General features: G+C 41.9%; 1 protein-coding gene across 1 annotated transcript in view; it reads left to right on the top strand.

Moving 5' to 3' along the window:
- HSF2BP (heat shock transcription factor 2 binding protein) overlaps positions 1–27,440 on the top strand; it is a 63,781-nt gene that overhangs the window by 14,060 nt on the left and 22,281 nt on the right. Inside the window, exons 4-7 of the mRNA XM_016218262.2 lie at positions 228–377; positions 2,111–2,243; positions 10,001–10,118; positions 15,777–15,880. Coding sequence (XP_016073748.2) covers positions 228–377; positions 2,111–2,243; positions 10,001–10,118; positions 15,777–15,880 — 505 coding nt within the window. The remainder of the gene's footprint in view (positions 1–227; positions 378–2,110; positions 2,244–10,000; positions 10,119–15,776; positions 15,881–27,440) is intronic.

Here is a 27,440-nt window from a genome sequence, read left to right as displayed (position 1 = left end):
TTTATAAACTCTAATGCAAGAGGATATTCTTTTCTAAGAGTGTTAATTTTGCCTCTGAAGTTTATTTTTAAATTATGGATTATGGCTCTCTAAGGACTAGTTTTCATTTATCAACTGTTTTCTATAATTCTGTGTGTATTTCTTCCCTTTAAAATATCTTCAAAAGAGAAAACGAGATATTTTGAAGTTGCATGCTATTCATTTTTCTGATTTCATTTTGATTTTAGGAGAAACTGGCTCTTCGTCAGGAGCTGAATGAAGCGAAGCAGCAACTCCTACAGCAGGCGGAGTATTGTACAGAGATGGGGGCAGCAGCCTGCACCCTGCTCTGGAGCGTCTCCAGCAGTGAGGAGGTCGTCAAAGCCATTCTGGGAGGAGTAAGAATGACCAGCTGGACTTTGCTGATGAGTGCTTATGTGACCGGGAGGGTACAGCATGTCTTTTAGGCTTACAGACTCCATCCATTTCTTTCTTTCATTCATCAAATAGTTTTGGAATGCCAGCTGTGTGGGTCCTCTGTAACCTGGTGCTCTGGGGGTATGTAAAATGAATGTAGTAAGATCCCAGAAGCTGTATGGTGTTTGTGGCGATGGTACCACTTCAGTATTATTACTTGGCATTTGTATACGTTTAACAAAATTTAAAGTGCTTTTACATATGTTATCCATTGGGTGATGTAATTTTAATCTGTTGAATGTTATATGTGATTTAAAATATACATGTTAATAGCACATGCATCAAGGAACCACAGAGGAAGAGAGATTTGAGATTGGCCTTGATTAACTTGAACAGGCAGTATTGGTAGAGAATGGGGAGGTTGGCTTACGAGGAGAGAAGCAGCGTATCAAAGTCATAGGGCAAAGTCTGAAGTTTGTTTAGGGACAGTGCGTGGCTTGGTTGACACAGAGCGGAGGGTTGCGTGGTAAAGTTGTGGGAGGAGAAGGCTTACAAGGTCGGGTGGAGTGTGATTTGGGAAGACCATCAATGCAGGTTGATAATGCAGTCCAGGAGGCGGGAGGACTGTATTCCTGAGTGCTGAATAAAAGAGGATGGGTCAAGAGGAGAGTTTGGGGAAGGTTAACCTGACAAAGTGAGGGTGGGTTGGGGAGGGAGTTGAGGTCTGTAGACAGGACAGGAAGACAAATTAGAGTTTCAATGGCTCAGGTGGGAGTGAGCTGCTCTCTGTAGGGAGGTGGAAGGGAAGAAGAGCCTGTACTGAGGCTGGTGTGGTGATGGTGTGTACTCCACAGCTGACAGAATGAAAGGAACCAAGGAAGACAGGTGTGACCCTGGGAGAATGGAGTGTCGTGAACGGAAATAAAAGTCAGGAAGGGGGTGTTTAGTAGGAGGCCAGTAATGAATTATTCATCATTTATAAAAATTAAAGTTGTGTTTGACTTTCAGGGGAGTGAGTAAATCTATTTTTAAAAGTTTACTGAGTTTTATTGAGATATAATTTATATACCATAAAGTTCACCCATCTGTAAGTATACCACTCAATGGAGTTTAGCTGATTTCCAGAGTTGTGCAACGTCCCCACAGTGCAGTCTTAGAACATTCATGTCATCCTTGGAGCTCCCTCATGCCCTGGCTTTCAAACGATTCCTCAGAGAAGTGCTGCAAAGGCTGTGCAAACTTTGAATACTTTTGTCAAGTCACGAACTGCCAGATAAGCCTATTCACTGTCTTCATCTTTTTTCCATGTTGAGATTTCAGTTAAGATTTTATTTGGAAAGCAGTTTTGCCAAAGGTTTGGAAACCTCTGATTTCATGTGTAGAACAAACAGGACATATTTTTCTAGAATACTTTTGGGTGAATTCATCCCAGTACTTCCATCATTGTGTAATTTTTGAGCTGTTTCCCATATGTTTTTTTATTTTACTCTCTGCATTAGTCTTCAGGGTAATTTTTCTATGAATAATTCTATTGTATAGTAAAGTCAAGCCTTTTTCCCTCATCTTTTTAATAGAAAGTTTTAATGAGGAATAGATTTTAAAATATTGCCTCTGTGATTAACACCAAGATCTTTCTTGTGTATCCTGCACTTTTAAAATGTTTTCATACTGGTGTTTGTGAAAGGGTGTGATATTCTCATTTCCAAACTTTCAGGATAAAGCTTTGAAGTTTTTCAACATCACCGGTCAGACAATGGAGAGTTTTGTGAAGTCACTGGATGGGGATGTCAAGGAACTCGATTCTGATGAAAATCAGTTTGTTTTTGCTTTGGCTGGAATTGTGACAAGTAAGTAATTCTTTTAAGTGTAGTGACTATTTTAAGTGTGTCCTCGAGCAATGATTACAGTCAAGGATGTGAACATAAACATCTCTCAGGAACTTTTTCAAGCGCCATGTTGTTTTCACCCTGGAGACTCTGGCTCAGTGACCTGGGATAGATACCAGGTGTGAATTGTGACGCATCATGCAGGTCATTCCGGTAAGTACGGAATTGTCGAGTAAGCATGACTGGTCTTAGGAAGCATGGATGACACTGCATGCTCAGTCTGTGTGTCTACAGAAGTCAGAACAAAACTGTACGTTGAGCTGCTTGTTATTTGGAGTCATTCTCACTTTATTAATGTTTAGTAAAGTAAAAGCCTAAACTATTGCTATTGTTGTGGTACAGTAATTAAGGAACTCCAAAACCTAAACTGTCTCTTTAGTAAGTTTGTCCCCAAGATTGTAGTATAGTTATGACAGAATTCTGTGGCAAAATTGCTGTGAAGGAGAAAGCCAACAATAGCTGATCTCTCAGCGTGTGGACTAGTGAGGACCGAGGCGCTCTGCTCTGGAGTCAGTTTAACAGTTGTGAATAGATTGCTGGGACTTATTTTTTACGTTACTCTTCATCTCTGCTGTGTATCTTAGGGGAATTCTTTGCCGTTAAGGAGCGAGGACATTTTATTCTTCCTCTCTGCAATATCCTTCACCTACTGAAATACTGATGAGGCAGGTCTTGTGTAGACGTTGTCCCTTCATGATTCCTCATGCTCCTTCTGGGGAGATGTTGAGGCTCATGGTCTGTAGGCCAGTCCTCGTTTACCCAGCACCCTCATCCTCTGCAGGACCACAGACATCACGCACTCTCACCCTCGCACCTCTGCTGGAAGAGGCTAGCATTGCTGTATCTTTTAAAATTGTTTTAAGGTTTTGTGTGGGATTTTTTTTGTTTAACAGAAGACATTTGTAAATTTGATGACTAGATTTTTTTATTTGCAAGTGACACCAAAGGTCCATGGCATATGTGATTTGTCATTCTGCTGAGTTGTGTGTTTGAGCTGTTTGAATTGCCAGCTGGTGTGTAGTGGTGAGGCAGTTGGCCAGTGGGCAGAGCCAGCCTGTTGCCCAGCATATGAGCTCACTTGGCTTTGTTTTTCCCTGCTTGGAGTGACTCACACAGGAAGCCTCACAGAGTTTGTACAGTAGACACTTACATGTTTTTTTGCTTCCACACTGATGAATTTTACTGGGAGTATTACTGTGGTGGTTTTATTAAAGTGCTGTTTTGCAGAAGCCTTGGGGGCTTATGCATCTCAAATACTAAGACACTATTCCTTGGGGAGTAGGCAGTACAGCAGAGATCCCTGCCCCATGGATCCCTGCCTTCTAAAACATGGATTCTTTTAAAAAATTTACATACAATAAACTTATCCTTTACACTTTTTCCTCTTGCCTTTTTGCAGTTCCTGAGTTTTGGCAAATTCATATAGTCATGTAACCACCACAGTTAGGATGTGAAATAGCCCCATTACCTCCTGGAACCGCCTCCCTATCTCCCATCTCTTCCTTCTGTTGTTGACCGCTCTGTCTTCCATCAGCCCCAGGCAACTGCTGACCTGGCACTTCCTTAAAACTCTCAGCTGGATTTTTCTTGCTGGCTTATCTGGTGTCCAGCGTCTGCCCCAGGTAAGCAAGTGCCTGCTTCACATCTCTTCATGGAGCCTCTGCCTTTTTTTATTTCTCAGGTTAGTTGGTTGATCTTTGACCTTAGCTCTCTGATGTGTTGAAGGGAAGTCGTGATTTTACAAATTACTGCCCCCACCTTTTACAGAATCAAGGTGTAGCTCTTTCCAGTTTGCTGTATCCTACACAAAAACTGAAAGTCAAGGTTTTTTTAAACATTGAAGTTGTTATATTTCTTACTCATCCACAGTCACTGTCCTTAGTAATAGGTTAGTATAGTGAAGGATCTGGATGTTCAGGCACAACTAATCCACTTCCCAGCATGAAAATTCTCCAGATTTCTGCTCCTCATCTGCAAAGTGGAACAGTAACTCCTGCTCTAATGATCTTACACTGTTGTGAATATTCTGCTGAACTGCGGAGGTGATAGCACATTATAAACCAAGCTGCTCTTCAACATAAGGAAGTGATTGTTTTCAGTAATTTGTATAAGGGGAAAAATGAAGAATGTAAAAGAAGATGGCAAATTATTATCACAGTCCTGGGAAGATTAACTTGCTTACCTTGCACGTGGAAAACTGATTTTTCTAACTGCTGCTCCTGCGTTTTGATTACTTGAAAGTCATAATTACATTGCTTGCCTCTTTATTCTGGGTCTGTTTATTCAAACAATATTAGATAATGATTTCAGAATAAAAATTACTTTTTGACTGTTGATAATGTATGAGCAGGACTGGATCCAGCTTATCTTTCATGGATGTAATCGTTCCACAAAGTCAGTAGACTACCCTCGTGTCCATGATTGTCACTTCTCCTGGCTCCTCAATGCTTCTACCACCTGTTCCCTTCCTCCACATATTCCCACTAACACAAGGAAGAAGTGTGATCTTGGGAAAGAAGACAGGGTGGGAATTGAGGCCTCAGTTAATCACAGAAATTCTCTTAACTGTCTTTCAGTGATTGGTCTTGGATAATTTTGGATAATTTGTAATCTTTCCTTAGATGCTGCCCTTCCTTCAGTTGACATTGTGGCCTAGATAATGAACTGGAGTGTTAACTTAGAAGCTCATGGTCCTTTTTAGCGTGGTGAGGAGTAAGCATAATCAGCCTTAGAGCTTTCCGGATTAATGGAACATAAGAGGAGGTTATGTATATATTGGGCCAGAAGGACCCCACGAGGCTCCATGCGTTCTTAAGATCTGGGAGTAAAGCTTGAGAGGAGTAGGATGGAACTTCAGTGAATCCCTGGGGACATAACTTTCTGGGTGAATTGTTGACTTTTCTAGGTGAAGGCAAGTGAATTGGTGAACCCTACAGAATGGGACACTAAAGACACCTGAACCTTAATCTGTTCCTGTGAGGAATTTGGCTTTGGCTTCAGGTGGGATGAAAAGAGGATGATGTTTGTGTTGGACACTGCAGAAAAATGGATTAATTATTTGTTACTTGTTTACAGATCTTGGACAAGTTCCATATCCTCTAACAGCTAATGTCAGGTGATTGCAGGGACTGGTACAAGGAATTATTGGTCCTTTTTCTACTAAATTGGTCACAGTTGGCCTACAGCTTCCTGTGTTTTAGCTTAGAGAATATTGAAGAAGTTTGGGTAAAGATTTAGGAGAATCATCTGGACTCTTTGGCTTTTGCTTTAATTATTTGACTCTGTCCATAGAATCTTTTCCCTTAGGGATTCTGGGACCATGGTTAATTTTTGGTTATTTCTTGAGTCATACATAGTATGGGCAAATTAATATTCAGATTGGCTATAATTTGTATTTAGAATTTTCTGGGACATAAAAATTACTCTTTTGTAGAGCCTTTTATTTTCAGTTCCATTTGCAAAATAAATCTCTATCCATTAAACTTTGCAGGGGTTGTGTGCCAGAGGAGGAGGAAGTCTTTCTGATAATGGTCCCAGAGTAACAGTTACAGGCTGGGAGAAATGAAAGACCCTGGGAGTCTTTGTTTCCCAAGATTGCAGTAGAGTGAGTGCAATAGAGTGAGTGCTAAGGCAGAAATTCTGAACAAGCTGAAAGTACAGGAACTATCCTTTTGCATGAGCTATAGGTAAGCTGGGGACTTTTGCTTGGAGCTGTTTTCTTCATGGTGGATCAGCAGGTGATAGCATTTGGGTGGAAGTGAAACAGTGTCACCATGTCTGGCCATTGATTTTTCTATGACTGGGCTTCCTAACAGTGCTCACTCCACAGTGGAAACTCATCTAACCTGGTAGAGGCAGATTTTGCAGGCGAAGGCACCTGCAGATTATAAGCGATATGGGCACATGTCCCAGGAGTCACTTAGACAGTGTGGACTAATAGCGGCAATCAGAGAAGGGCAGTAGGCTCATCTCCCTCAGCTAGCCCTCAGGTTACAGGATGCTGCTCTCTAATCTGACTTCTCACTGCAGAAGCCATATCACCCAAAGTAGAAGAGAAACTGAATTCTAGGAACCACTTCTCAGTGGGACTGGGCGTTCCCTCCAACTGTAAAGGGGGGGTGGTCCACAAATAGTGTATATTTGACAGCTGAATAGTTAAATTGAGAAACTACCACAGCAAATGCAAAGAAACAAAAACCAAACAACAAAACAGTCACAATATTAATATCAGAGGAAACTTGCTTATGTTTCTTTAAAAAATATATGGTGCAGTGTTAGTGTTGCAGATAAGAGGTTTATAGAAAACAGGTTCAGGATGAGCAGTAGCAACTAAGAACATGGAAATTGAAACCCTATTATTAGTTTAGTTATTAACTTACTAACAGTTTTATTGAGATATAATAGAGCATACAATTCACCAATTTAAAGTATATAATTCAATGGCTTTAGCATACTTACACAGTTGTTCATCCCCACAATCAATTTTAAACATTTTCATCATTTCCCCCCTCCCCCAAACCCTCCTAACCTTAGCTGTCATTCCCCAACCCTGTCATTCCCCTCCATCTCCTTGGCAACACCTTTTAATTGTCTTTTCTATTATATGGGTCCTAGTAGGTGTGAAGTGGCATCTCATCTTGGTTTTTGTTTGCATAAATAGTATATATTTGGTAATTGATGACTAATTATGGCATTTTTGTGTGTGCTTATTGGCCATTTATATATCTTCTTTGGAGAAATGTATATTCAAGTCCTTTGTCCATTTTAAAATTATTTGTCTTATTATTGAGTTGTAAGAGTCCTTTGTATATAATCTAGATACCAGTCCCTTATCAGATACATGATCTGCAAAAGTCTTCTCTTCTTCTTTCACCTGTCTTTTCACTTTCTTGATAGCATACATTGAAGCACAAAAGTTTTAAATTTTGATGATATCCAGTATATTTTTTCTTTAGTTCCTTTTGTTTTTGGTGTAATATCTAAGAAACTATTGTTTAATCCAACATCATGATTTACTTTTATATTTTTTCCTAAAGTTTTATAGTTTTATCCCTTACATTTAGGTCTTTGATCCATTTTGAGTTAGTTTTTGTATGTGGTGTGGGGTTTAGGGGTCCATCTATTTCTTTGTATGTGGATATTCAGTTGTCCCAGCACTATTTGTTGAAAGTATTATTCTCTTATCTTTTCTCCATTCAGTTGTCTTGACACCCTTGTTGAAGATCAGTTGATTATAAATGTGAGGATTTGCTTCTGGACTCTCTGTTCTTCCATTGATGTATCATTATGTTAGTACCCTGTTATTATTTCTACTGCTGAAAATTAGACAAAATTATCACAACCTAAAGCAAAAGTATCAGACATAATACATCTCAACTCTATATTTTTATCAGCACACATAATTGACACCAGACTCATTGCTTAAATTATATACTTACTGTGGTAATTTTTAGAAATAATTTTAATGAAAAATGAACCTAGAAAAAATAAGTACATTTTAACAGAAAATACACTGGCCATCCTTTGTAGTCCTAGAGTTGACACATAAGCATCCCAGACAGATGGACAAATACTGGAGCTATCCATGTAGGAATTTCTTCACATTTATTTTATTTCCTAGTTTGTTGTTTAGTCATTGATATTCCATGGATGCAGTATTGGCATTTGCTGTTATAATCCAGATACATGATGTGGGACTTCATTTACCAGTCCATTGGTTGTACTTTGTGGGGTGTTGTGGGCTGTGATACAGTGAGCCCTTGCTCTGATATTTTTCTTCAGTGATGTCTTAGTGATGTTCCTGTTATCTATGGCTGTGGAACAGACCACCCCCAAACTTCCAGCCTTTAAACAGCAGCCTCATTTATTTTGATTACGAATCTGGAGTTTGCTTAGGGTGGGCAGGGCTGGCTTGCTGCTGCTCTGCAATATCCAGGGCCTTGGGTGGGGTGACTCATATTACGGAGGGACAGAACAACTGGGGCAAGAGGGTATCTGTCTCTCCCTCCTCATATAGTCCCAGGGTTTCTCCACTGTGTGCTCTTTCTGTGGTCTCTGCATCACCTCAGGTTCAGGATTCTTTCCTGGTGACTCAGGGATCCTAGGTCAAGTGGCAAGAGACCAGGGTGGAAGCCGTCAGGCTCCTTCCTACCTTGCCTTGAAAGTCACGCAGCATCGGTTCCGCTGCATTCTGCTCATTACACCTGAGTCACAGGGCAGGGACAGCCCAGGGGTCTTCATTGGAGGCATGGTTGGAAAGTCATTTCTGCAAACTAGCTACCAAAGTTCATAGCTAGAGCGTGTGTTTTCCTGCGGGGTTCCAGTATGTGGTTAACTCTAGTTACATGAAGAGTGTTTTCCCCTGAAAAACTATTTTAAGATGACTTTTTATGAGTTTATGATGCCAAATGCTTAGAGCTTCATTTCCCCTCCAAATATTTTTTATTAGAACCAGAGAGTGTCTTGTGCTAGAAAATACAGTTGTCAGGTTCGATTCATTGAACGGAGAAGAGTCCTGTCAGTGAAGGGTCCTGTCTTCAGTAAAGTCATAGCTACCGTGAATTACGTACCAGGTGACACAGCACCAGCTTACGAGGCGAACACTCCTGGAAAGATAAGCAGAAGTGGGGGTCGATTAGGGTTGGGGGCCTTCTGCCTCGCGATCCTCCTCAGTCAGGAGCGAACGTCAGTAGGAATATCCAGGGCTTCGTTCCATGAGGCTGATCTAGTAGCATAATGGAGCTTTATATTCTGCCATTGAGAACAGTTGTCAAAGAGCAAGTAATCCATAGAGTCCATCCTTGATTCTTGATAATTCTGAGCAGAGTGAAAACAGAAGAAAACATCCTTGAACTGGTAAAGGTGTCTATCAGAATCCTGTATCAGACGCCACACTTAGCTGTGATAACTTGGGAGTTTGCCGTTCAAGTCAGAGAACGGGTGCTGCTTCCCTGCTCTTCATTTAGGAACTTTGGTCACTTTGAATCACAATTTCTTGTTTGACTTAGCTAAGAAAAATATCACCAGCAGGCACATACACATACTTGTATTGTTGATCTGCCCTCCCAGGGGTTTGGGGAATGTTGAAGAGCCAGTATCACCTGCAGGGGTATTCATTGGGAGCCATGGAGTCACTTGGTCTGGTGTCTGCAGGGCCTTAGGCATGAAGAAACATGATAGTTGCTGATCCACAATAGGATATAAAAGTTTGAAAAAAGGTTTTTTTCAGAATTAGTTTTCCTCCTCTCTTTGACCTCATGATTTGGTTTTGGCGTTGTGGTTCAAAGTCATTAGGGTTTCACTCCCAGGATTGAAAGTGGATTTTAGTGTCCTTGGTCCCACATAAAGTAATCAGCCTCAGCTTCTGTGTGGAGCCTGACTGCCCAGAGCTGTCAACCCAGGGTTCTGGAGCATGGTGTCCACTTGCTGTTCTGTGGCCAGCTGCAGTCATACTGAGATTCCAGTGCTCTGTTCCACTGTTGAGGTGTTTGCTAATCACGAAGCACGTTACTCACTGTCTGAGTAACTGTTGTGGTTGTCAGTTCTTCTTTCTGGACTGTCAGCACTGTGGACAACACCATTTTTTTATGCCTCTCGGGCTGTTTTGTTTTCGTTAGGTGTGTTAGGAGAAAAACAGCAACGAATACTCTGTCATGGACAAACTTTTCTAGAGTTGACGTTATAGAGAGTTTGAACTTGGTTTTGTCTTTCTGTTGCAGATGTTGCTGCCATAGCGTGCGGTCGTGAATTCCTGGTTAACTCCAGCCGGGTGCTCTTGGACACCATACTACAGCTTCTGGGAGACTTGAAGCCAGGACAGTGCACCAAACTCAAAGTGTACGGTGTACAGTATTAAAAAGTTAATGTTTATTTACAAATTAGTCAGAATTTGCTGGTTGGTTGAGCCTCTTTTTCAGATAAACGCAATTAATTTGGCAATATTTCTAAAAATACAGAAGGAACAAATTGCCTGGAGAATTCAGGGTTGCTGTCTATTCAATGCTGTTTCAGAAAAATAATATAAAAGGGAATGTTGTCAGAGTAATCAGTGAGTCCCAAATGCTATCATGTGATACTTGAGGGTTATAATAGTGACCTCAAAATGAACTTAAATAAGTAATTGTTATGGAAGCACTTTACCTCCAGCTACCAAAATCAGTATTCATTTACTATTGTGTAACAAAATACTGCCAACTTAGTGGCTGAAACAACATCTCCTTTACAGTTCTGTAGGTCAGAAGTCTGAGTGGACTTGACTGGGTCTCCAGTCAGGGTCTCACAGGGCCAAAATCAAGGCATTGTCCAGGGCTGGGCTTTGTTCTAGAGGCTCAGGGCCAGAATGCTTCCAGGTGCATTCAGATTGCTGGTGGGATCCAGTTTTTTGCCTTTGTAGGACTGAGGTCCTTGTTTCCTTGCTGGCTGTCAGGTGGGGGCCACTTTCAGCTTCCAGAGCTGACTGAATTCCTTAGCACATGACCCCACCTTACCTTCAAGTCACAGTAGCTCACTGAATCCTTCTTAGATTTTGATGGGTTTAGATTAGGCATAACTGGATAGATGCCCTTTGATTAATTCAGAGTCAGCAGGTTAGTAATTTAAGCATATCCAGAGCTGCTCTGTCATGTAATTTACCAGAGTGTGATAGTCTGTGCACAGTGCCAGGGATTAGAGCAGGAAATCATGGGCCATTGTAAGATTCTGCCCACCGCGCTATTCATTTCGAGTGTTCGCTTTTCTTGGAGTAGTTTTTATAACAGCCTCTTTACAGTCTTTGTCAGATATTTCCAATATCTGTGTCATCTTGGCCTTGATGTCTCTTGGTTGTCTTTTCCCACATGTGTTGGTATTTTTCCTGTTTCTTTATGTTGAGTAATTTTGGGTTGCTTCCTGGACATTTGAATATTGTGTTTTGAGAACCTGGGTCTTATGGAATCCTATGGAAAATGTTGATTTTTTTTTTTTTTAGCAGGCAGTCAACCTGCTTGGGTTCAGGTTGCAAGTTCTGACCAGCCTTTTCTCTGTTGTGGTTTCAATGTCAGTTCCATTTTCAAAAAGCCTTTGCAATGCTATTGGGTCTGATTCTTGTGTGTACCAACTGTGGCCAGTGTAAGACCTGGATAATAGTTTACATTTGACTTCTCAGAATGTTGGATGTGCTGTTTATGATCAGATCAATGCATGCATAGTTTGGGTGAGGCGAGGAGTTAATAACAATCTTGTGTGGTCACTTTCCTATGCTTTAACTCTTCACGATGTCCCTGGTACTTGTTGGTTCCCCAGGGCTCCCTTTTCAGTCCTTTACCTGGATTGCTGGGGTTTTGTATGCCCTGCTGTGTCATATGTTTCTGCAGCTGTGCTCATGCCCAGGGCCAAGCAGCAGGAGCTCAGAGGACCACAGTCCTTCCTGTGGTGAGGAAGATTTCCCTCCCAGGGAGTTTGAGTTGCCCAGGGGCCCCCACTGCCAGCATGGTCACTGCCAGGAGACCCCTTTTCTACTCCTCTAGTCTGAACTAGAGTCTTTGGGTACCCTTCTCTGTGGGGATCAATGCCACTCCTGGGTTTGGGGGCCGAGCGTTCGACTCACTGCTAGTTCAGTGGTTCTTATGCTTCTGGTCTTCTTCCCAATCTGCTTGCTGCTGTTTACTTTCCAGGGCTTCTCATAGCTGCTCCATGTATTCTGTTCAGTGTTTCAGCTACATTCAGTGGAAGCCAGAGAGTGGGTGTGTTTACTCCATCATATCTGGAACCAGACTTTAGTCCATTTTGGTGTTTGTACTAACAAATATGTGTGCATGAGCAATACATGTAACTGTATAACATGAGTTATATAGTTTTGTATAGACTTTACAAGTTGTTTATGGATCTAGTTAATTCTTTTTAAGTATCTTATATCAAAGAGGATGGGACATTGGGTTAACTTTATTCCCTGACTTACGGCCATTTAGGTTATTTTAGGTTTTACTCTGCGAACATAATGCTGCAGTAAACATCTTCAGCAAATATCTCCTGCTACTTTGAGTGAGATTTCCCCTAGGAGTTTTCCTAGAAGGGGAATATTTGAGAAGTGGGACATGTACATTTTCAGTTTTATAAGATACTACCAAGTTGGTCACTGAAGCATACATGTTCACAGTGTTCTGCTCTTTCACACCCTCAACACCTCATTATTCTGTCCCTACAAAGATTCTGCACTATCTACTGGTATCTGTCTGCCTGTGCGTCTTCACATTTAGGTTACCAGTGATTTGAGACTCTTTTCTCATGCCCAAAACATTTGAGGGGTTTTTTTGGTGATTTATCTGTTCATGTCTGTTGCTCAATTGCTGTTGGGTTATATTTTTCTTAATGATGTGCTGTTGTTCCTTATGTCTTCTGGATACTAAACCATTGTCTCTTTTGCTTCTGTAGTCTGTATAAGGTTAGTGTTTATGGGCCCATCTAACCCCCTCCTCCAATTTCCAAGGCAAAGCTTTGTGTGAGGACTGGGTTTCTTCTGGCCTCTCTGGTTCCACTACAGGGAGCTCGTGTCTTTGTGTCCTAATGAGCTCTTGTTCATTGCATTGGGAGGTCAGAATTGCCTTCAGAGAGATTTGCTTACTTTCTTGGCAGTCTTCCATCTGACCACTGAGCAGAGCCCATGTACAGACTGCTGGCCTCAGACCCACTTGGGATCTCAGTATGCACCAGAAGGAAGCGGGTCTTCTCACTTTACAGTCTTTGGCTGCCTTCTGTAGGCTGCCGTTGGCTTGCTTTCTTCTTCACTGCCAGCCCCTAACTGAGAGTCCCCTGGACCCAGCACCTTTCTTATACTATAAGTAAGCTTCCTTTTCTTTTTGGCCTCTTCATTTCTTGACTGTAATGTGTGTCTTTCCTGGGGGTTTTGCTTTCTTTGTTGCCTCCATGATCAAAGGTGACTCATTTCAGCAGCTTGGGTACCTCAGACCCAGAGATGGGATTAAAAAAAAAAAAAAGACTTAGTTTTTTTTAGAGCAGTTCTAGTTTCACAAATTGAGAGGAAGATACAGAGATTTCCCCTACCCCTGTACCCCTCCACATGCTATAGTTTTGCCTTTTCCAGAATGTCATATAGTTGGAATCACAGAATATGTAGCCTTCTCAGATTGACTTCTTTCACTTAGTAATATGCATTTAAGGTTCCTCCATATATGTTTGTATATTTGCTTGATATAGATCATATCTTTTAGCTCTGAATAAGATCTCATTGTCTGGATGTACCACCATCTGTCCATTCACAGAAAGAACACATACATGTTACCTATAACTATATGTTAGAGTATACACATTACATATGTATTTAAGACCTTCAGGGTTGTAGTATCTCTCAGATTTCCTTTTCCCCACATTCCTTTAACACTAGGACTTCTCCTTTACCTGATATTCAGAGCCACAAACACCTGTAGTGCTGGACCGTTCTCAACTGTGGCTCCCCTGAGGTGGTCAACAGCTAAACCCTCACCTCGTTGCTGGGGGTGCCAGCTGTCCTCTCCACTGGGCTCCTGCTGTCAGCCTCGTGCTGGCGCAGTTGGGAGCTGGCCATGGCCCCAGGTGGATTTGTGTTTTGTGTTTCCCTTGTTCTGGGATGGCCTTGTGGGGCTTCCTCCTTCCTAGCTTTGCTGTTTGCTGCCATTTCTTAGCTCTGTTTTCTGTGTGGTATTTCTCCTTTCCCATGTGTCAGTTGCCCTTGAGTTTTACAGTTTGATTATTATAGTTCTCATTTTTGTAAGTTCTACTAGGTTCCCTTTTGAAGTGCCTGGTCATTTCTAATACTCAGTAGATCCTTGGTCATGTTTTTAATTTCTTTTTGAATTATTTATACCTATTAAACATAATTGTTTTTTATTCTGCAATTGATACTTCTAGTATATGGCCTTTAAAAAAAAATTCTGGCTCTCATTCGTTCTTTGTGCTGTTACTTATAATACCTTGTTTTTCATGCAGTTTTGATTTCTGTTATGAACTCACATTTGTTAGTGCTGTATTTGTGGGAATTCCTTGAAGACTAGGTTGAGGGTCCTTTAAGAGAATGTTGGTTTACTTTGACCAGGCAGCTGAAGGAACTCCTATCCCTGATTTCTTTGTGTTAAAATTACTGGCTTGTGGATTTTCAGGCCATACAACATGTATGGACTTATGCCAAGTTAATTTCTTCCTGGCTTTCTGCAGGAGCCTGTATTCGGAATCTGTCTTGAGTTCGTCTGAGACTGTCGGTCGGCATGAACTACTGAAATACTCGAGCTCTGTGCTTCTGAAATCCATCCTTTTCAGCACTTGCCTCCCTAAATTTGTGTTTTCACTTAGTTCCTGACCAGAAATGTTTTCCCTTCATTTCTTGCAAGCTCATCCATTCTTTTAAGGGTTTGTGAAATATTTGTGTAGCCTTTTTTTAAATTTACTTTTATAAATCCTCACCAGAGGATATTTTTTCCATTGCTTTTCAGAGAGGGGGGTGAGAGAGGGAGAGAGAGAGAGAGATAAACATCGATGTGATCGAGCCTGCAACAGAGGTACATGCCCTTAGCTGGAATTGAACCCAGGACCCTTCAGGCCAAGAGCCGATGCCCTAACCACTGAGCAAAACTGGCTAGGGCCATGTAGCTTTTTTTTCCCCCCCAAATATATCCTTATTGATTTCAGAGAGAGGAAAGGAGAGGGAGAGAGAAATAGAAACATCAATGATGAGAGAGTCATTGATCAAGCCCGCAACCGGGCATGTGCCCTGACCGGGAATCGAACCCCAATCGCCCAGATCCTAGGTCGACGCTCAACTGCTGAGCCACGCCCGGCCGGGCAATGTAGCTTTTATTGCTTTGCATGTGAGGTTTTTGGGATCTCTGTATTTTGCAGTATTGTCAGAAACCAGTCTTGTAGTTTTCTAATTTCCATTAGACTCTATATTACCAGTTGAGGCCAGTTCCCAAGACCACTTGTAAAATCCTGTTTAACTCTGCTTACTGTTTGGTTGGCTGGTAGGAATGGTTGGGTTGTGGCACTCCTCATCCCGGGGACTGCGGGTTAAACAGGCTTGTACGGCCTGGCCTGGCTGCCTAGAGGTCACAGATAATTACTGAATGAAAAGATAGGATTGAATTTTAGACAGCGAAATTGAACTTTCAGAGTACAGTATACTTATGAATTGAGGGTTACCTGTATATAAATGCAGGATTGGTAAAAAGAGATGACTCCATACATGTGGTTTGTCAGGTTTTCTCTGCATTTGTATCTCTTGGTTCTGTGAGCTGTAAGAGGTGGTGGTATAGGCACTTTTTCTGTAGCCTCCCATTTTTCTGTAGCCTCCAGAGACAAATACCATTTCTCATGCCTTCCATTTACTCTTCCTGTTGTCCAGATTTTAGAGTTGGACACCTGATATGTAAGGAATCCCTAAATATGCTCAGCTCTTAACCAGGAGCTGGATTCATGGCCAAGTGCAGTGTGGAGGGGCCAGTACTTCACCACCTTCTCTTTGCATTTCAGGCTGATGCTGATGTCCCTGTACAACGTGAGCATCAATTTGAAAGGCTTGAAGTACATCAGCGAGAGCCCAGGGTTCATCCCTTTGCTGTGGTGGCTTCTGAGTGGTAAGGAGGGGGTTACCTGCACGTCTGCCTGTAAAGTTTTCATACTTGTCCTCTGTGGCTGAGGGAGGTTGTCACCTATTAGAAATTAGGAAAGACCATCCCAAGGTATTGCCATTTCTTCAGAAGAAGATTTCAAATGACAGAAAAGTTAGTGGTGTGCCAGGCTGTGTTTAGTTCTGATTCTGAAGTGTTGCTTTTAATTTATGATTCTGTGACACAAAGAAAAATTATGAAACAGCTGATAGATGTCATTAACCTTTCCCTTCCCCTGAGAACAGTCCAGCGCTATAGGTGTTTGTGACTCTGAATATCAGGTAAAGGAGAAGTCCTAGTGTTAAAGGAATGTGGGGAAAAGGAAATCTGAGAGATACTACAACTCTGAAGATCTTATATACATACATAATGTACATACTATAATATATAGTTATAGGTAATGTATATGTGTTCTTTTTGTTTTCTTTGAAATAAAAGCTATCCCTACTGTTTCTCTTCCTCTTCTCCTTCACCACTAATTAACCTACATTTTTGTAGCAATCTGTTCATCATAATTTTTAACACTCTGTATTTAGTAGGTACATATTTCACTGAAGTTTGCAAAATAATCGATGATACTTATTTTTTCTAATTAGATAAATCTTTATATTTGATTCAGTTCTACTTGGTAGCAAATATTCATTTTTTGTTATAGGTGTTTTCAGGTGTAATTGATGTGCAGTGAACTGCACACATTTACTGCAAACAACTGATAGGTTCTGACATAAATATACACCTGTAAAATTATCACTGCAATCAAGACAGTGAGCATACCCATCCCCCGCAAAGGTACCTTGTGCTCCCTGCTCCCAACCACTTCCCCCTTTCTGTACTCTTGATTGGTTTCTATTTTCTACAGTTTCACATAAATAGATTCATACATTTCATATTCTTTTTTTGCCTAGTTTCTTTCACTCAGGAGAATTATTTGGAGATCTGTCCATGCTAAATAGTATTCTCTTATGCGGATATACCACAATTGGTTACTTAGTCAGCTATTGATGGGCATTTGTGTTGTCTCCAGATTTTAGCTATTATAAATAAAGCTGCTGTGAACATTTTGCCATTTCTTCAGAAGAAAATTTCAAATGAACATTTTGTATAAGTCTTTCTTTGCATGGACATGTGTTTTTATTTCTCTTGGGTAGATACCTAGGAGTGGAATATCTAGGTCATGTAGTAGGTATATGTTAGTTTTTATGAACCCGTTCAACAGTTTTCAAAAGTGGTTGTACCATTTCACTCTCCCCGTAGCAGTGTGTTAGTTTTTTTGGCTGCTCCATATCCTCATCAGTCTGTGGTATGGTCATTCTGTTTAATTTTAGACTTTCCAATAGGGCCGTATTGGTACTTCACTGTGATCATAATTTGCATTTTTGTTATGACTAATAAATGATGTTGAGCATCTTTTCATGTGCTTATTTGCCATCCATATTTCTTCTCTGATGAAGTGTCCATTCTTTTGCCCATTTAAAAAAAAGGTTTTTTTCTTATTATTGAGCATTAAGGAGTTTTTTTTATATTCTGTGTACAAATCCTTTGTCAGATGTGTAGTTTGCAAATGTTTTCTCCGTCTGTTGCTTGTCTTTTCCTTCTCTTAAGAGCATCTTTGAAGAAAAGAAGTTCTAAATTTTGATAATGAAGTTTAATTTATTGTTCTTCCTGTTTTATGAATCATGTTTTTGGTGTAGAAATCTTTTTTTTTTTTTTTTAAATTTTTAAAAAAACATATCTTTATTGATCTCAGAGAGAGGAAAGGAGAGGGAGAGAGAGAGAAACATCAATGATGAGAGAGTCATTGACCGGCTAGCCCACAACCCGGGCATGTGCCCTGACCGGGATTCGAACCCTGACCGCCTGGATCCTAGGTTGATGCTCAACCGCTGAGCCACGCCTGGCCAGGCTTGGTGTAGAAATCTTTGCCTAACTCAGAGTCATAAAGATTTTTTTAATGCATTTTCTTACATTAGTTTGATTGTTTTGCATTTTACATTTAAGTCTATCACCCATTTCAAGTTAACATTTGTATGTAGCGAGAGGTATGAGTCTAAGCTGCTTTTCTTTTTTTGCATATGGCTCTCTAGTGGATCTAACACTGTTTGTTTTGATGAAGTCTTTCTCCACTGAATTGCCTTGGTTGAAAATCAGATGACAACATATGTAAGGGTGTAGTTTTAGGACTCTTGTCTGTTCCACTGATCTATTTTTGTATTGTTATGCCAATACCATACTTTATAATAAATCTTAAAGTCAGGTAGTGTAAATCTTCCAACTTGTTCTTATTTTTCAACTTATTTGGGCTGTTTCTAAGTCTTTTGCAGTTTTATATGAATATGAGAATCAACTTGTCACTTTCTACCAAAAAAATTTCCTCGGGATTTTTATTGGGATTGTGTTGAATCAATAGTGCATTTTGGGGAGGATTGACATCTTAGCAACAATGACTTATCCAATCCATGAACACAGCATATATGTCCATATATTTAGATGTTTTGGAAGATGGATGTCATGTATTTTATTTCTTTTTTTTCTTTTTTTTAAATATATCTTCATTGATTTGAGAGAGAGGAAAGGAGAAGGGGGAGAGAGAGAGAGAGAGAAACATCAATGATGAGAGTCATTGATCGGCTGCCTCCTGCACGGTCCCGACTGGGGATCGAGCCCGCAACCTGGGCATGTGCCCTGACCGGGAATCGAACCCCGATCGCCTGGATCCTAGGTCCACGCTCAACCGCTGAGCCACACCCGGCCGGGCCATGTATTTTACTTCTTAAGAGCAGAAGAACTGCCCTCCTTTGTTCCCAGCTGTCCTTTCAAGGATACTTGTATGGTGAACACTCTTAGAAGATCAAGATACTGTTTCTCTCCAGAGCAAAGGGTGGGTTTGTTCACATCCATCAGTAGGGATAATGCTCCTCTCCAGGACAAAGGTTAAGCAGATTTACTACCCATTATGAAAGATTTGAGCTCCCTGAGCTTGGGGTTCCTCTTCTGTGACACAGCCCATGGTATGTGCACAGCCCTGTAGAATTGGGTCTTGTTAAACCAATACAAAGGCTGATCCTCTGGAGATGGCTGTTGCTGTTGAGTAATCAAGTTTTTCTTTCATGTCCTATGCCAGCATCCATGAAACTAGCATGCTTGCTTGTTAGCTTGCAAGTAGGGTAAAACCCCAGACCTTTCATAGTTTAAGGGCAGGTTGAGGGGGCTGTGTTTACGTTGCATGGTAACCCCTAACCACTAGGGTTGAATATTTGACCAAACAGCTTATTTCTTTTGAGAATGTAAACTAAGAGACCCATATTGACCTATAAGGTAACTTTCCAGGCTGGTTCTTATGGGCCACGTGCAAGCAGACGATACCAGTTGGAGGGGGCACAGGACTGATAAGAGGGAGGGAGTAATTAATTAAGAATACACACTGCTTTTTAAAAAAATTAATTTATTTTAAATTATAAATGACATGCAGTTTTATAGTAGTTTCAGGTGTACAACGTAGTGATTCAACGTTTATGTACCTTATAAAGTGATCACTACAATAAGTCTAGTACCCACCTGCCCCTATACACTACTTCGTTAACATGATGTTGCTGATTCTGTTCCTTGTGCTGTACCTTACATCCCCATGACTTATTTTATAAGTGGAAGTTTGTACTTCTTAACCCCCTTTTCCTGTTATGCCCCTTCCCCCACACCCTGAATATCTACTTTTTGAGTGCCAGTCACTGTTTTAAGTATTTTGCATATATTCACAGATTTACTTCTGTAAAACCTATGGAGTACATAGGATTTCTGTTTTACATATGAAGAAACTGAAGTACATGGAGGTGCTGTAACTTGCTTAAGGTTATACAGCTGCTAGGTGGAAGCCCCCATCTTCTAGCCACAGTACTGGGCTGCTTCTCTGCAGGAAGTGCCTCAGAGATGGGAGCCTTAGTTCTGGGTGATTTCTCAGCTGTACTTGCCTCTAGGTCCAGCTTGGCTTGGCCTCTGAGATAGATGTCCTGAGACCATATCCCCCTGTCTTTCAGCTAGCTTGCAGCCCAAGTGGTCCTCATTGCCTTCTGCAAGTTGTTTACCTTCTCATAAATGGAGGGCCTTAGCCAAAGAACATACATGCATAACCTATAGACACAGACAACAGTGTAATGATGGCCAGAAGGAAGGGGGGACTAGTGCTGGGTGGAGGTGGGCAAAGGGGATAGGCAAAGGGGATAGGGAATGGGGACATCTGTAGTAGTGTCATCAATAAAAATGAAGTAAAAACAAACAAACATGAGGGCCTTAGGCTAAATATTCTTAGGGCCCTTTCTAGCTCTTGTACTCTAGAAATTTTCCTAGGCTGAGTGAAAAATGTTACGAGTTTCATTGTAATTTGTGCAGCATTCCCTAGGGAGCAAGCATCCCAAGTGTCCATCACACTCACCTAATCTGGTGCTCTCTAACCAGCTGGATTGCTGCTAATTAAACCTTGGTCGTCATGTACAGTAGGGGGTGGCGCAGATTTTGCCACTGGGGCATCAGGCTTTCTTGTCCATGAAGACAATGACTGGTTGTTGTTTTTTGTTTTTGTTTTTTGACATAGTGAGCATAGCTCAAACCCTCATAAATCTTTTTCAAGGTCACGTTACTTGATATCTTTAGAGTTATTTATTCTCACAGTCAAACAAAAACAAGGTCTATTAAGTCCAGGATGTCTGATCCTTGAATTGTGTATGGAATTACCTTAACTTAAAATTGAAATTTGTTTTAGAATTTGGTGTATATTTTAGGAAGGTGAATATGTATTTTACTATAGAAGAGGAAAGTAGGAACAAAAATAGTTCCCTGAAAAATAATATGTACTGCTTGGTGCCAGTGGTGTGATTATCTTAGAATTTTAGATTATAATAACTGTTTAGGACTAGGAGAGAATTAGAAAACTGACTTATTCTAAACAAATAATCTCTTCTAATTTACAAAGATCTAGGAAAAACGATTTTATTACTTCTCTCAGTAATCAGCTTCTACTTTTATCAATTTTCCCATTAGGAAATTTGATGTAGTTTTTTTCTCTCAGTAATCAGCTTGTACTTTTATCAATTTTCCCGTTAGGAAATTTGATGTATTTTAAAGAGCTTGGACTTTGGATTTATTAGACCCAGACTGAAACTGCAGCTGTTCTCCTTGGAACTTACCTAACCATTTAGGATCCTTCTTTTCTGATGTGTATGTAAGTGGAGATTTCTACCTTAAGAGTCTTCACGTTTATTAAAATGCAGTAGCGCCTGGGCCAACACTTAATGTAGTAGGTGTTAAATAAGTGTTAGTTTCCCTTTTTATTTCTAATCAGAGTCTTTTATTTCAAAATGAAAGCTCACTTCCTTTTATTTAATTTGACCTAAAGGTGGCAAGTTGCTTTCAAGCATCCGGACTTCTCTGCTGTTAATCATTTCTGACTAATCTCATTTCTTTTAACCTTTGCTGGATATAATTTTCCTTCCCTTTATTCAACTCTGTGGCTGGCTCTTTCCCAGGCGTTCTCCAAATTCTTCACATTCCTTTTAAGCCGCATGCCTGGCAAAGAGCTCCAGCAAATAGCTGTTGAGGACAGAGTGTATTGGGATGATGACCACATGTTGTGTAACTGCTAATGCAAGCCAGTGTTACATGACTCTTTTAACAGTAGTGATCCATTTCCTACCCCTGATTACAGTGTAAACTAGGCACAGAGGCATTTGCATCCCATCTTACACTTATTTGGCTTGTCTAAGTAATATGAAACAGTGATCAGTTCTGCCAGATTTGTATCTCCAGCCCAGACTTCTCTCCTGGACTCTAGACTCATATCCAACTCTGTACTTGACATCTCCACATGGGCATCTATCTAATAGACCTTCCAATTCAATGTGTTTAGACTAAATTCCTAATCTTGCACCACATTAAACTCTACCTATAGCTTTCCAAACCTCAGGTGATAGCAAATCTATTCTAATTTCTCAGGCCTTTAAAAAACCTTGGAGTGATTCTTGTCTCCTTTTCTCTCACACGTCCAGTCTGTTGGAAAATCCTGACAGCTCTGTTGTTATATCCAGAATCTGACCACCATACACCATTGCCACCTGGTTTTGAGCCATCTATTATCCTTTGATCAGAGAACTTCAGAGCCTCCTACAGCTCTCCCCACAGTCTACCCTTGCAGGCAGGAATTGGGAGCCAAGGGTATGATGGGATAGATCCCAGACCAACTCTCCTTACTGAAAACAGCCAACGTGTATGACTCTAGGGGTCCGTTTCCCTGCGCACATCAAAGCCCAATAAGCCTGGCTGGCGTAGCTCAGCAGTTGAGCATCGACCTATGATGCAGGAGATGGCGGTTCCATTCACCAGTCAGGGCACATGCCTAGGTTGTGGGCTCAATCCCCAGCAGGGGGCGTGCAGGAGGCAGCCCATCAATGACTCTCATCATTGGTGTTTCTATCTCTCTCCCTCTCCCTTTCTCTCTCTGAAATCAATAAAATATATTTAAAAAACCCAACAACAACCCAATAAAATGGAACTGGAGTTTGCAGCAAAGAAACTAGAGGTTTATTTAAGGAAATGGCGCTAAACCAGAGACACAAGTGAACTAGTATTCTAAAACCTGGCTCCCTGAGGGCCTGCACAGGGACAGATTATATATAGGAAAAATGATTATGGTGATGAGAAGGGAGTTGGGGTCGTGGGCTCTACTGATTGGTTGGGGCCAGGCTGGAGAGTAGTTGATCACTGTATCAGGCCATGATGTCAGCCATGGGCATCACCCTGCCTAATTTCGTGAGAATGTGGTCAGTAGAGTTGTTCTGCTTTCATGGGCCCGGGGCTGAAACACAACTGAGGTCAAGGTGTTATCTTCAGTTTGACCAAAACTGTTTCTGCAGTCAACAGGCCTGAGGCTTTGTTCTTAAGACAGTTCAATGCAGACCAGAATCTGATGTCCTAAGGGCTTAATGAGTAAGGAAGGGAGTGGAAGGACAGAAAGGAGAGGGTCATGTTAAAGAAATGGAGTTTCTTCTCCATTCCACATGCTGGGTGAGATCTAAAGAAATGTTCCTCTGAGCTAGGAAAAAAGTAGTTGTTCCCTAGCCTCTTTGGCTCAGTGGTTGAATGTCTGCTCATGAACTGAATGGTCCTGGGTTTGATTCCGGCCAAGGACACATACCTCGGCTGCAGGCTCCGTCCCTGCCCTGGTCGGGGTGAGTGTGGGAGGCACCAGTCGATGTGACCTGCTCACGTTGATGTTTCTCCCTTCCCCCCTCCACTCTCTCTGAAAAGGAAGGGAAAAATATCCTCGGATGAGGGTTAAAGAAAGGAAGTTGTACTGTTGTCTGGGAAATTGGGGGTCCTCTTCCCCACTGGATGCCGGGGTGGGGTCCTTACGGCATCTTGAGAAAAAGAATTTTCTGAGACTCACGTGGGAGGATGAGTGATTTTTATTTGCATGGAATGACACCTTTGCATTTCTAACGCCCCATCTCCCTCAGTCCGGTTACAGAAGTGTAGCTGGGTTTCAGTGCCGCTGGAGGCAAAGCCAGTGTCCAGGTTTCCATTCCATGTTGCAGCCAGGCCCTGTTCAGCATCAGGCCAGCTGCAGTCCATTAGTCCTTAGTGTGGGGGCAAGTGCCAGGAAGCAGGAGCCCGAGAGCCCCACAAGCCAGGAGTCAAGCACAGCAAGGCAAGAGGAACTCAGAGCAGCCAAGTGAGTGAACTTGGTTTAGGGGATTAAACATCCAAAATTTCGTACCCATACAGTGGCCATGCCCATTCTGGCCAATGACTTGTTCTCAGGTATAACTGACAGGCAAGTGCCTTCCTGTCATCACCCCACCTATACTGGGCATGTGTCTATTCTCCTTCCTGTCCAGTCCCTTAAAGGCCCCAGCGATCTGTGGGAAACAGACCGGTGGCTCCCTGGGGAGTGTAAAGGTTTTGCTTCTTGGTGAGGCTGCCCAGTGTACATGCTTATAATATTTGGCCTTCCCTTTGCTCCTCTTCTGTTATTAATAACTAGGTTGATTACAACAGTAGCAGTACCTTGATCATAAAAGCAGAGTGAAAGTGGGATGCCAGAGAGATTAACAAAGAATTGAGCTAATTCCTGCTTTGAGGGCATTTGTCAGACCTGACTTTGTTTCCATGGCCTCACAAGGAGTGAGGACAGGAAGCAAAGCCCAGGCTCCACCCCAGCTGAATAGCCTAATAGAGGACTCCCAAAGGTATTTACAACGGTGTAAAGATAACTGAAGATACTCCTCCAACCCTCGAGGACTGCTGGAAAATCACCTGTTTTCGTCTTTGGAGCCAAGCAGGGTGGAGGAAAAATCTTTGAGAATCAATCATCATAGGCTGGTTTTCATGCATCTTTGAAGCCTTAATTTAAACCACCAGGGTTATCCCCATTTAGAGAACCATGCTAATCCTTTCTGGAGGATTCTTTGACTTCAACCAAGATCTTAAAGAATTCTTGCAGGTAAGGTTCCAAGAACATGAGCTCACATGCTAAAAATCACAAAAAGCATGCAAGGGAAACATTACTAAAGGAATAACAGCTTTCCATCATCAGACACTCATCATCAGAATAACTGTCAGACCACATACAACAGGGATGTTTAAAGCATTTAAAGGAATAAAGGGGGAAGTAAAAAACACAGAGTCTTGGTAAGGATATGCGTGATTTGTGAAACAGCTAGCCAGTTTGTCCTACTTAGTGCAGAGGACACTCCAACTATATTTGTTTCCAGCAAATTTGTTTCACTTATCTAAAGTAATTAGATTCAGAAACAGAATGGAATGGTGGTTGCCAGTGGCTGGGGCAGGGAGAAATGGGAGTAGTTGTTCAATGGATACAGCATTTCAGTCATACAGAATGAAAAAGTTCTAGAGATCTGTTGTACAGCAGTGTGCGTATGGTTACTAATACTGTACTGTACACGTAAAAATTAAGAGGGTAAATTATGTGTGTGTGTTTTTACCACAATTAAAAAAAAATAGAACGAAAGATCTTGTGTTGATCTGTCCTCCCTTGACACCTTGTACCTAGATCACCAAATCAGCTTCTTAGCTGACCTCCCCTGTTTCTGTTCTCACTCCCATCTCAGTGCTTGTCTGACTCCCAGCACCCGCTGTCAGACTTGCCATGCTACACATTCTACTTAGTCCCGGACCAGTACTGTGCGATCTTAGGCATGAGCCCTGGCAGCCCTGCAGTCAGATCTGAATCCTGCTCTTTAATAGCTGTGGGACTTTTAGCGAGATACTGTCAAGCTCTCTGCCCTCATCTGTAGGGTGCCCTGTATGGGCCTGGTGGGCATGCAGCCGCCACTGGGTTAATGGGCACCCCCTCTTTCTCAGATATTTTCACAGCTTCCCATGTCTTTGCTCCCTTTGCCTCTGCCCCCACCTTGACAACTGTGAATACCCCCATCGCCTATCCATCTCTCCTGTTCCTGCTTACCTTTGAAGACTTCTGCCGCTCTCGCCCACATTGAGTTCTCTCTCCTTTGTTTCCTATTTTACTTAGAGACAATTTGATGTAACTTTTTTTTTGTTTTGTTATCTTGTTTCATAAATGCCAGTTATCTCCAACTAGACTGCATATTTTTTTCGGTAGGAACCACATCCTAGGTTTCTTTGAAATTCCTGTTGTCAGAAGACTGCCTCTCCCAGCTCCCCTCTGCTGCAGTCTCAGTGTACAAGCCCTGTGCAACTTAGCACCCTGAAGGAGGCAGTGTCTGGGGTCCCTCAGACACAGATACCCTGAGGGCAGCATTCGTCTAGCTTTCCTCTGGGTCTCCGGCCTCACTCTTCACTGAGCTGAACACTCACGGGATCTTTGAGGGTCTTCTTCTGAGTCCACGCACCTTTCCCCAGCCTCCAGGTCTCTCTGCCAAAGCCTGCGAACAGCTAGTGGCTCCCCACCTCTAGCCAACATTGTCTGAAGACTTTTCCTGTTTTACGCACTCCCCAGGTGGAAGCCTCAGGTTGATCACCTGCCTGAGACTGAGCTTGAGTCCTTGAGTTGGACTCGGCTGGGAAAGTTAGCTCTGACTTAGTGTCCGTGGGGCTGTTGCCCCAGCCTACTCAGCGTGCTCCTCTCCTTCCCTGGAGCAGGCCTTCTCCCACGACCACTGGTCAGTGTGTGATAATCTGGTCTAGTGAGGGTCGTGGGAGCTGAGCCTGACCAGAGGCTTCTTCCTCTGGGAGTTTTCTGACCTGGTGGACAAGAGAATTTTCTCCTTCTCTGGGCCAGAACGATCAGGTGTGACTCCAGGGCTGCCCAGGGAAAACTCACTGTGTTCAGAGAGCCTCTGAAGTATCAGTCACCGAGCCAGTCAGAAAGTGCTGACGCGAGATGCAGAAAGGAATCCTACCGCTTACAGTGGCCTTCACCTTGTCCCTTCCCGGGCGTGGCTGTTTAGCTTTTTCTCAAATTAGGTGTTACTCTAGCACCTTTAATGAATAATTCCTCTTGTTTTTCTTAAGTTAGTTTAAGCATCGTTTTCTTTTCCGTTAAGGCTGTGTACCTCCCTCTCCTGCCCACGCTTGGTTCCACTTCGCCCGCCAGTCCCCTCCTGACATACTCCGAGTTTCCCCATCTGTCCCATTGGGTGTTTATTCTGTCTTCCATATTAGAAGGAAAGCTCCAGGAGGCAGGACCCTTTGGTTCATGGATGGATCGCAAAAACCTGTTAATACACGGAGGTGCTCAGAATATATTTCAAATGAGTGAATGGAAGACCAGTTTGTGTTCAACTATACACATCTCAGACAGCGAGGAAAAGCATTATTTGGCATTTGGTTCTATCATGAATGGTATTTGATTACATATATTTGTGTTATATGCATAGAAAGGATGAGAGGTTTGGTTGTTGGTGAAAGCTTTTAAGCTTAGTAACGACTTTAGCATTCCTACCAAATATGTGGCATTGAAAGAGTACTAGATGTGTTATGATTCTTGTAAGCTGTGTCTAATTACATAAATAACAACGATAACTACTTGATCAAAACGCAAAATATTTAACATAAGGTCTTTATTTACAAAGACTAGCCCAGTGTTCAGACTGTTAGTACAACAATGTCGTCTTTGTCTTATAAGAAAACAAAAACTCCAACGTTATTGCCTTGAAACTTGCCCTTCAGAAGGTCCAGTAGGACAAAGAAGCCAGCCTTTCCTCAGGGAGCGGTAGGACTGTTCTCTCTAAGCAGTAAAGGCTCACATAACAACTTTAACAAGAAACATAATCTAAGTAGGTGGTTTTCAGCTGTTCATAGAACTGAGTGGTCAAATGACCACTTCATATCTTAAAGGATGTCAGAAAATATTTGGTTTACATATGTGGACCCCAACAATATAAGATTTACTGTGGTCTAATCCAGGTGTAATTAACTCATCACCACAGTTTAGGAAGGGGAGTTAGTTTATATAGAAGGTGAGTTTAGTGTGGGACATGCTCAGTGTGTGGTGACAGTAAAAAGGAACTATCCAAAAAGGCTACTGGAGACGGGGAAC

The sequence above is a fragment of the Miniopterus natalensis genome, chromosome 6 (assembly GCF_054644295.1).
Source record: "Miniopterus natalensis isolate mMinNat1 chromosome 6, mMinNat1.hap1, whole genome shotgun sequence".
Classification (NCBI taxonomy): Eukaryota; Metazoa; Chordata; class Mammalia; order Chiroptera; family Miniopteridae; genus Miniopterus; species Miniopterus natalensis.
Note: the sequence above shows the minus strand (reverse complement) of the source record. Positions and strands in the feature narration are given on the sequence as shown.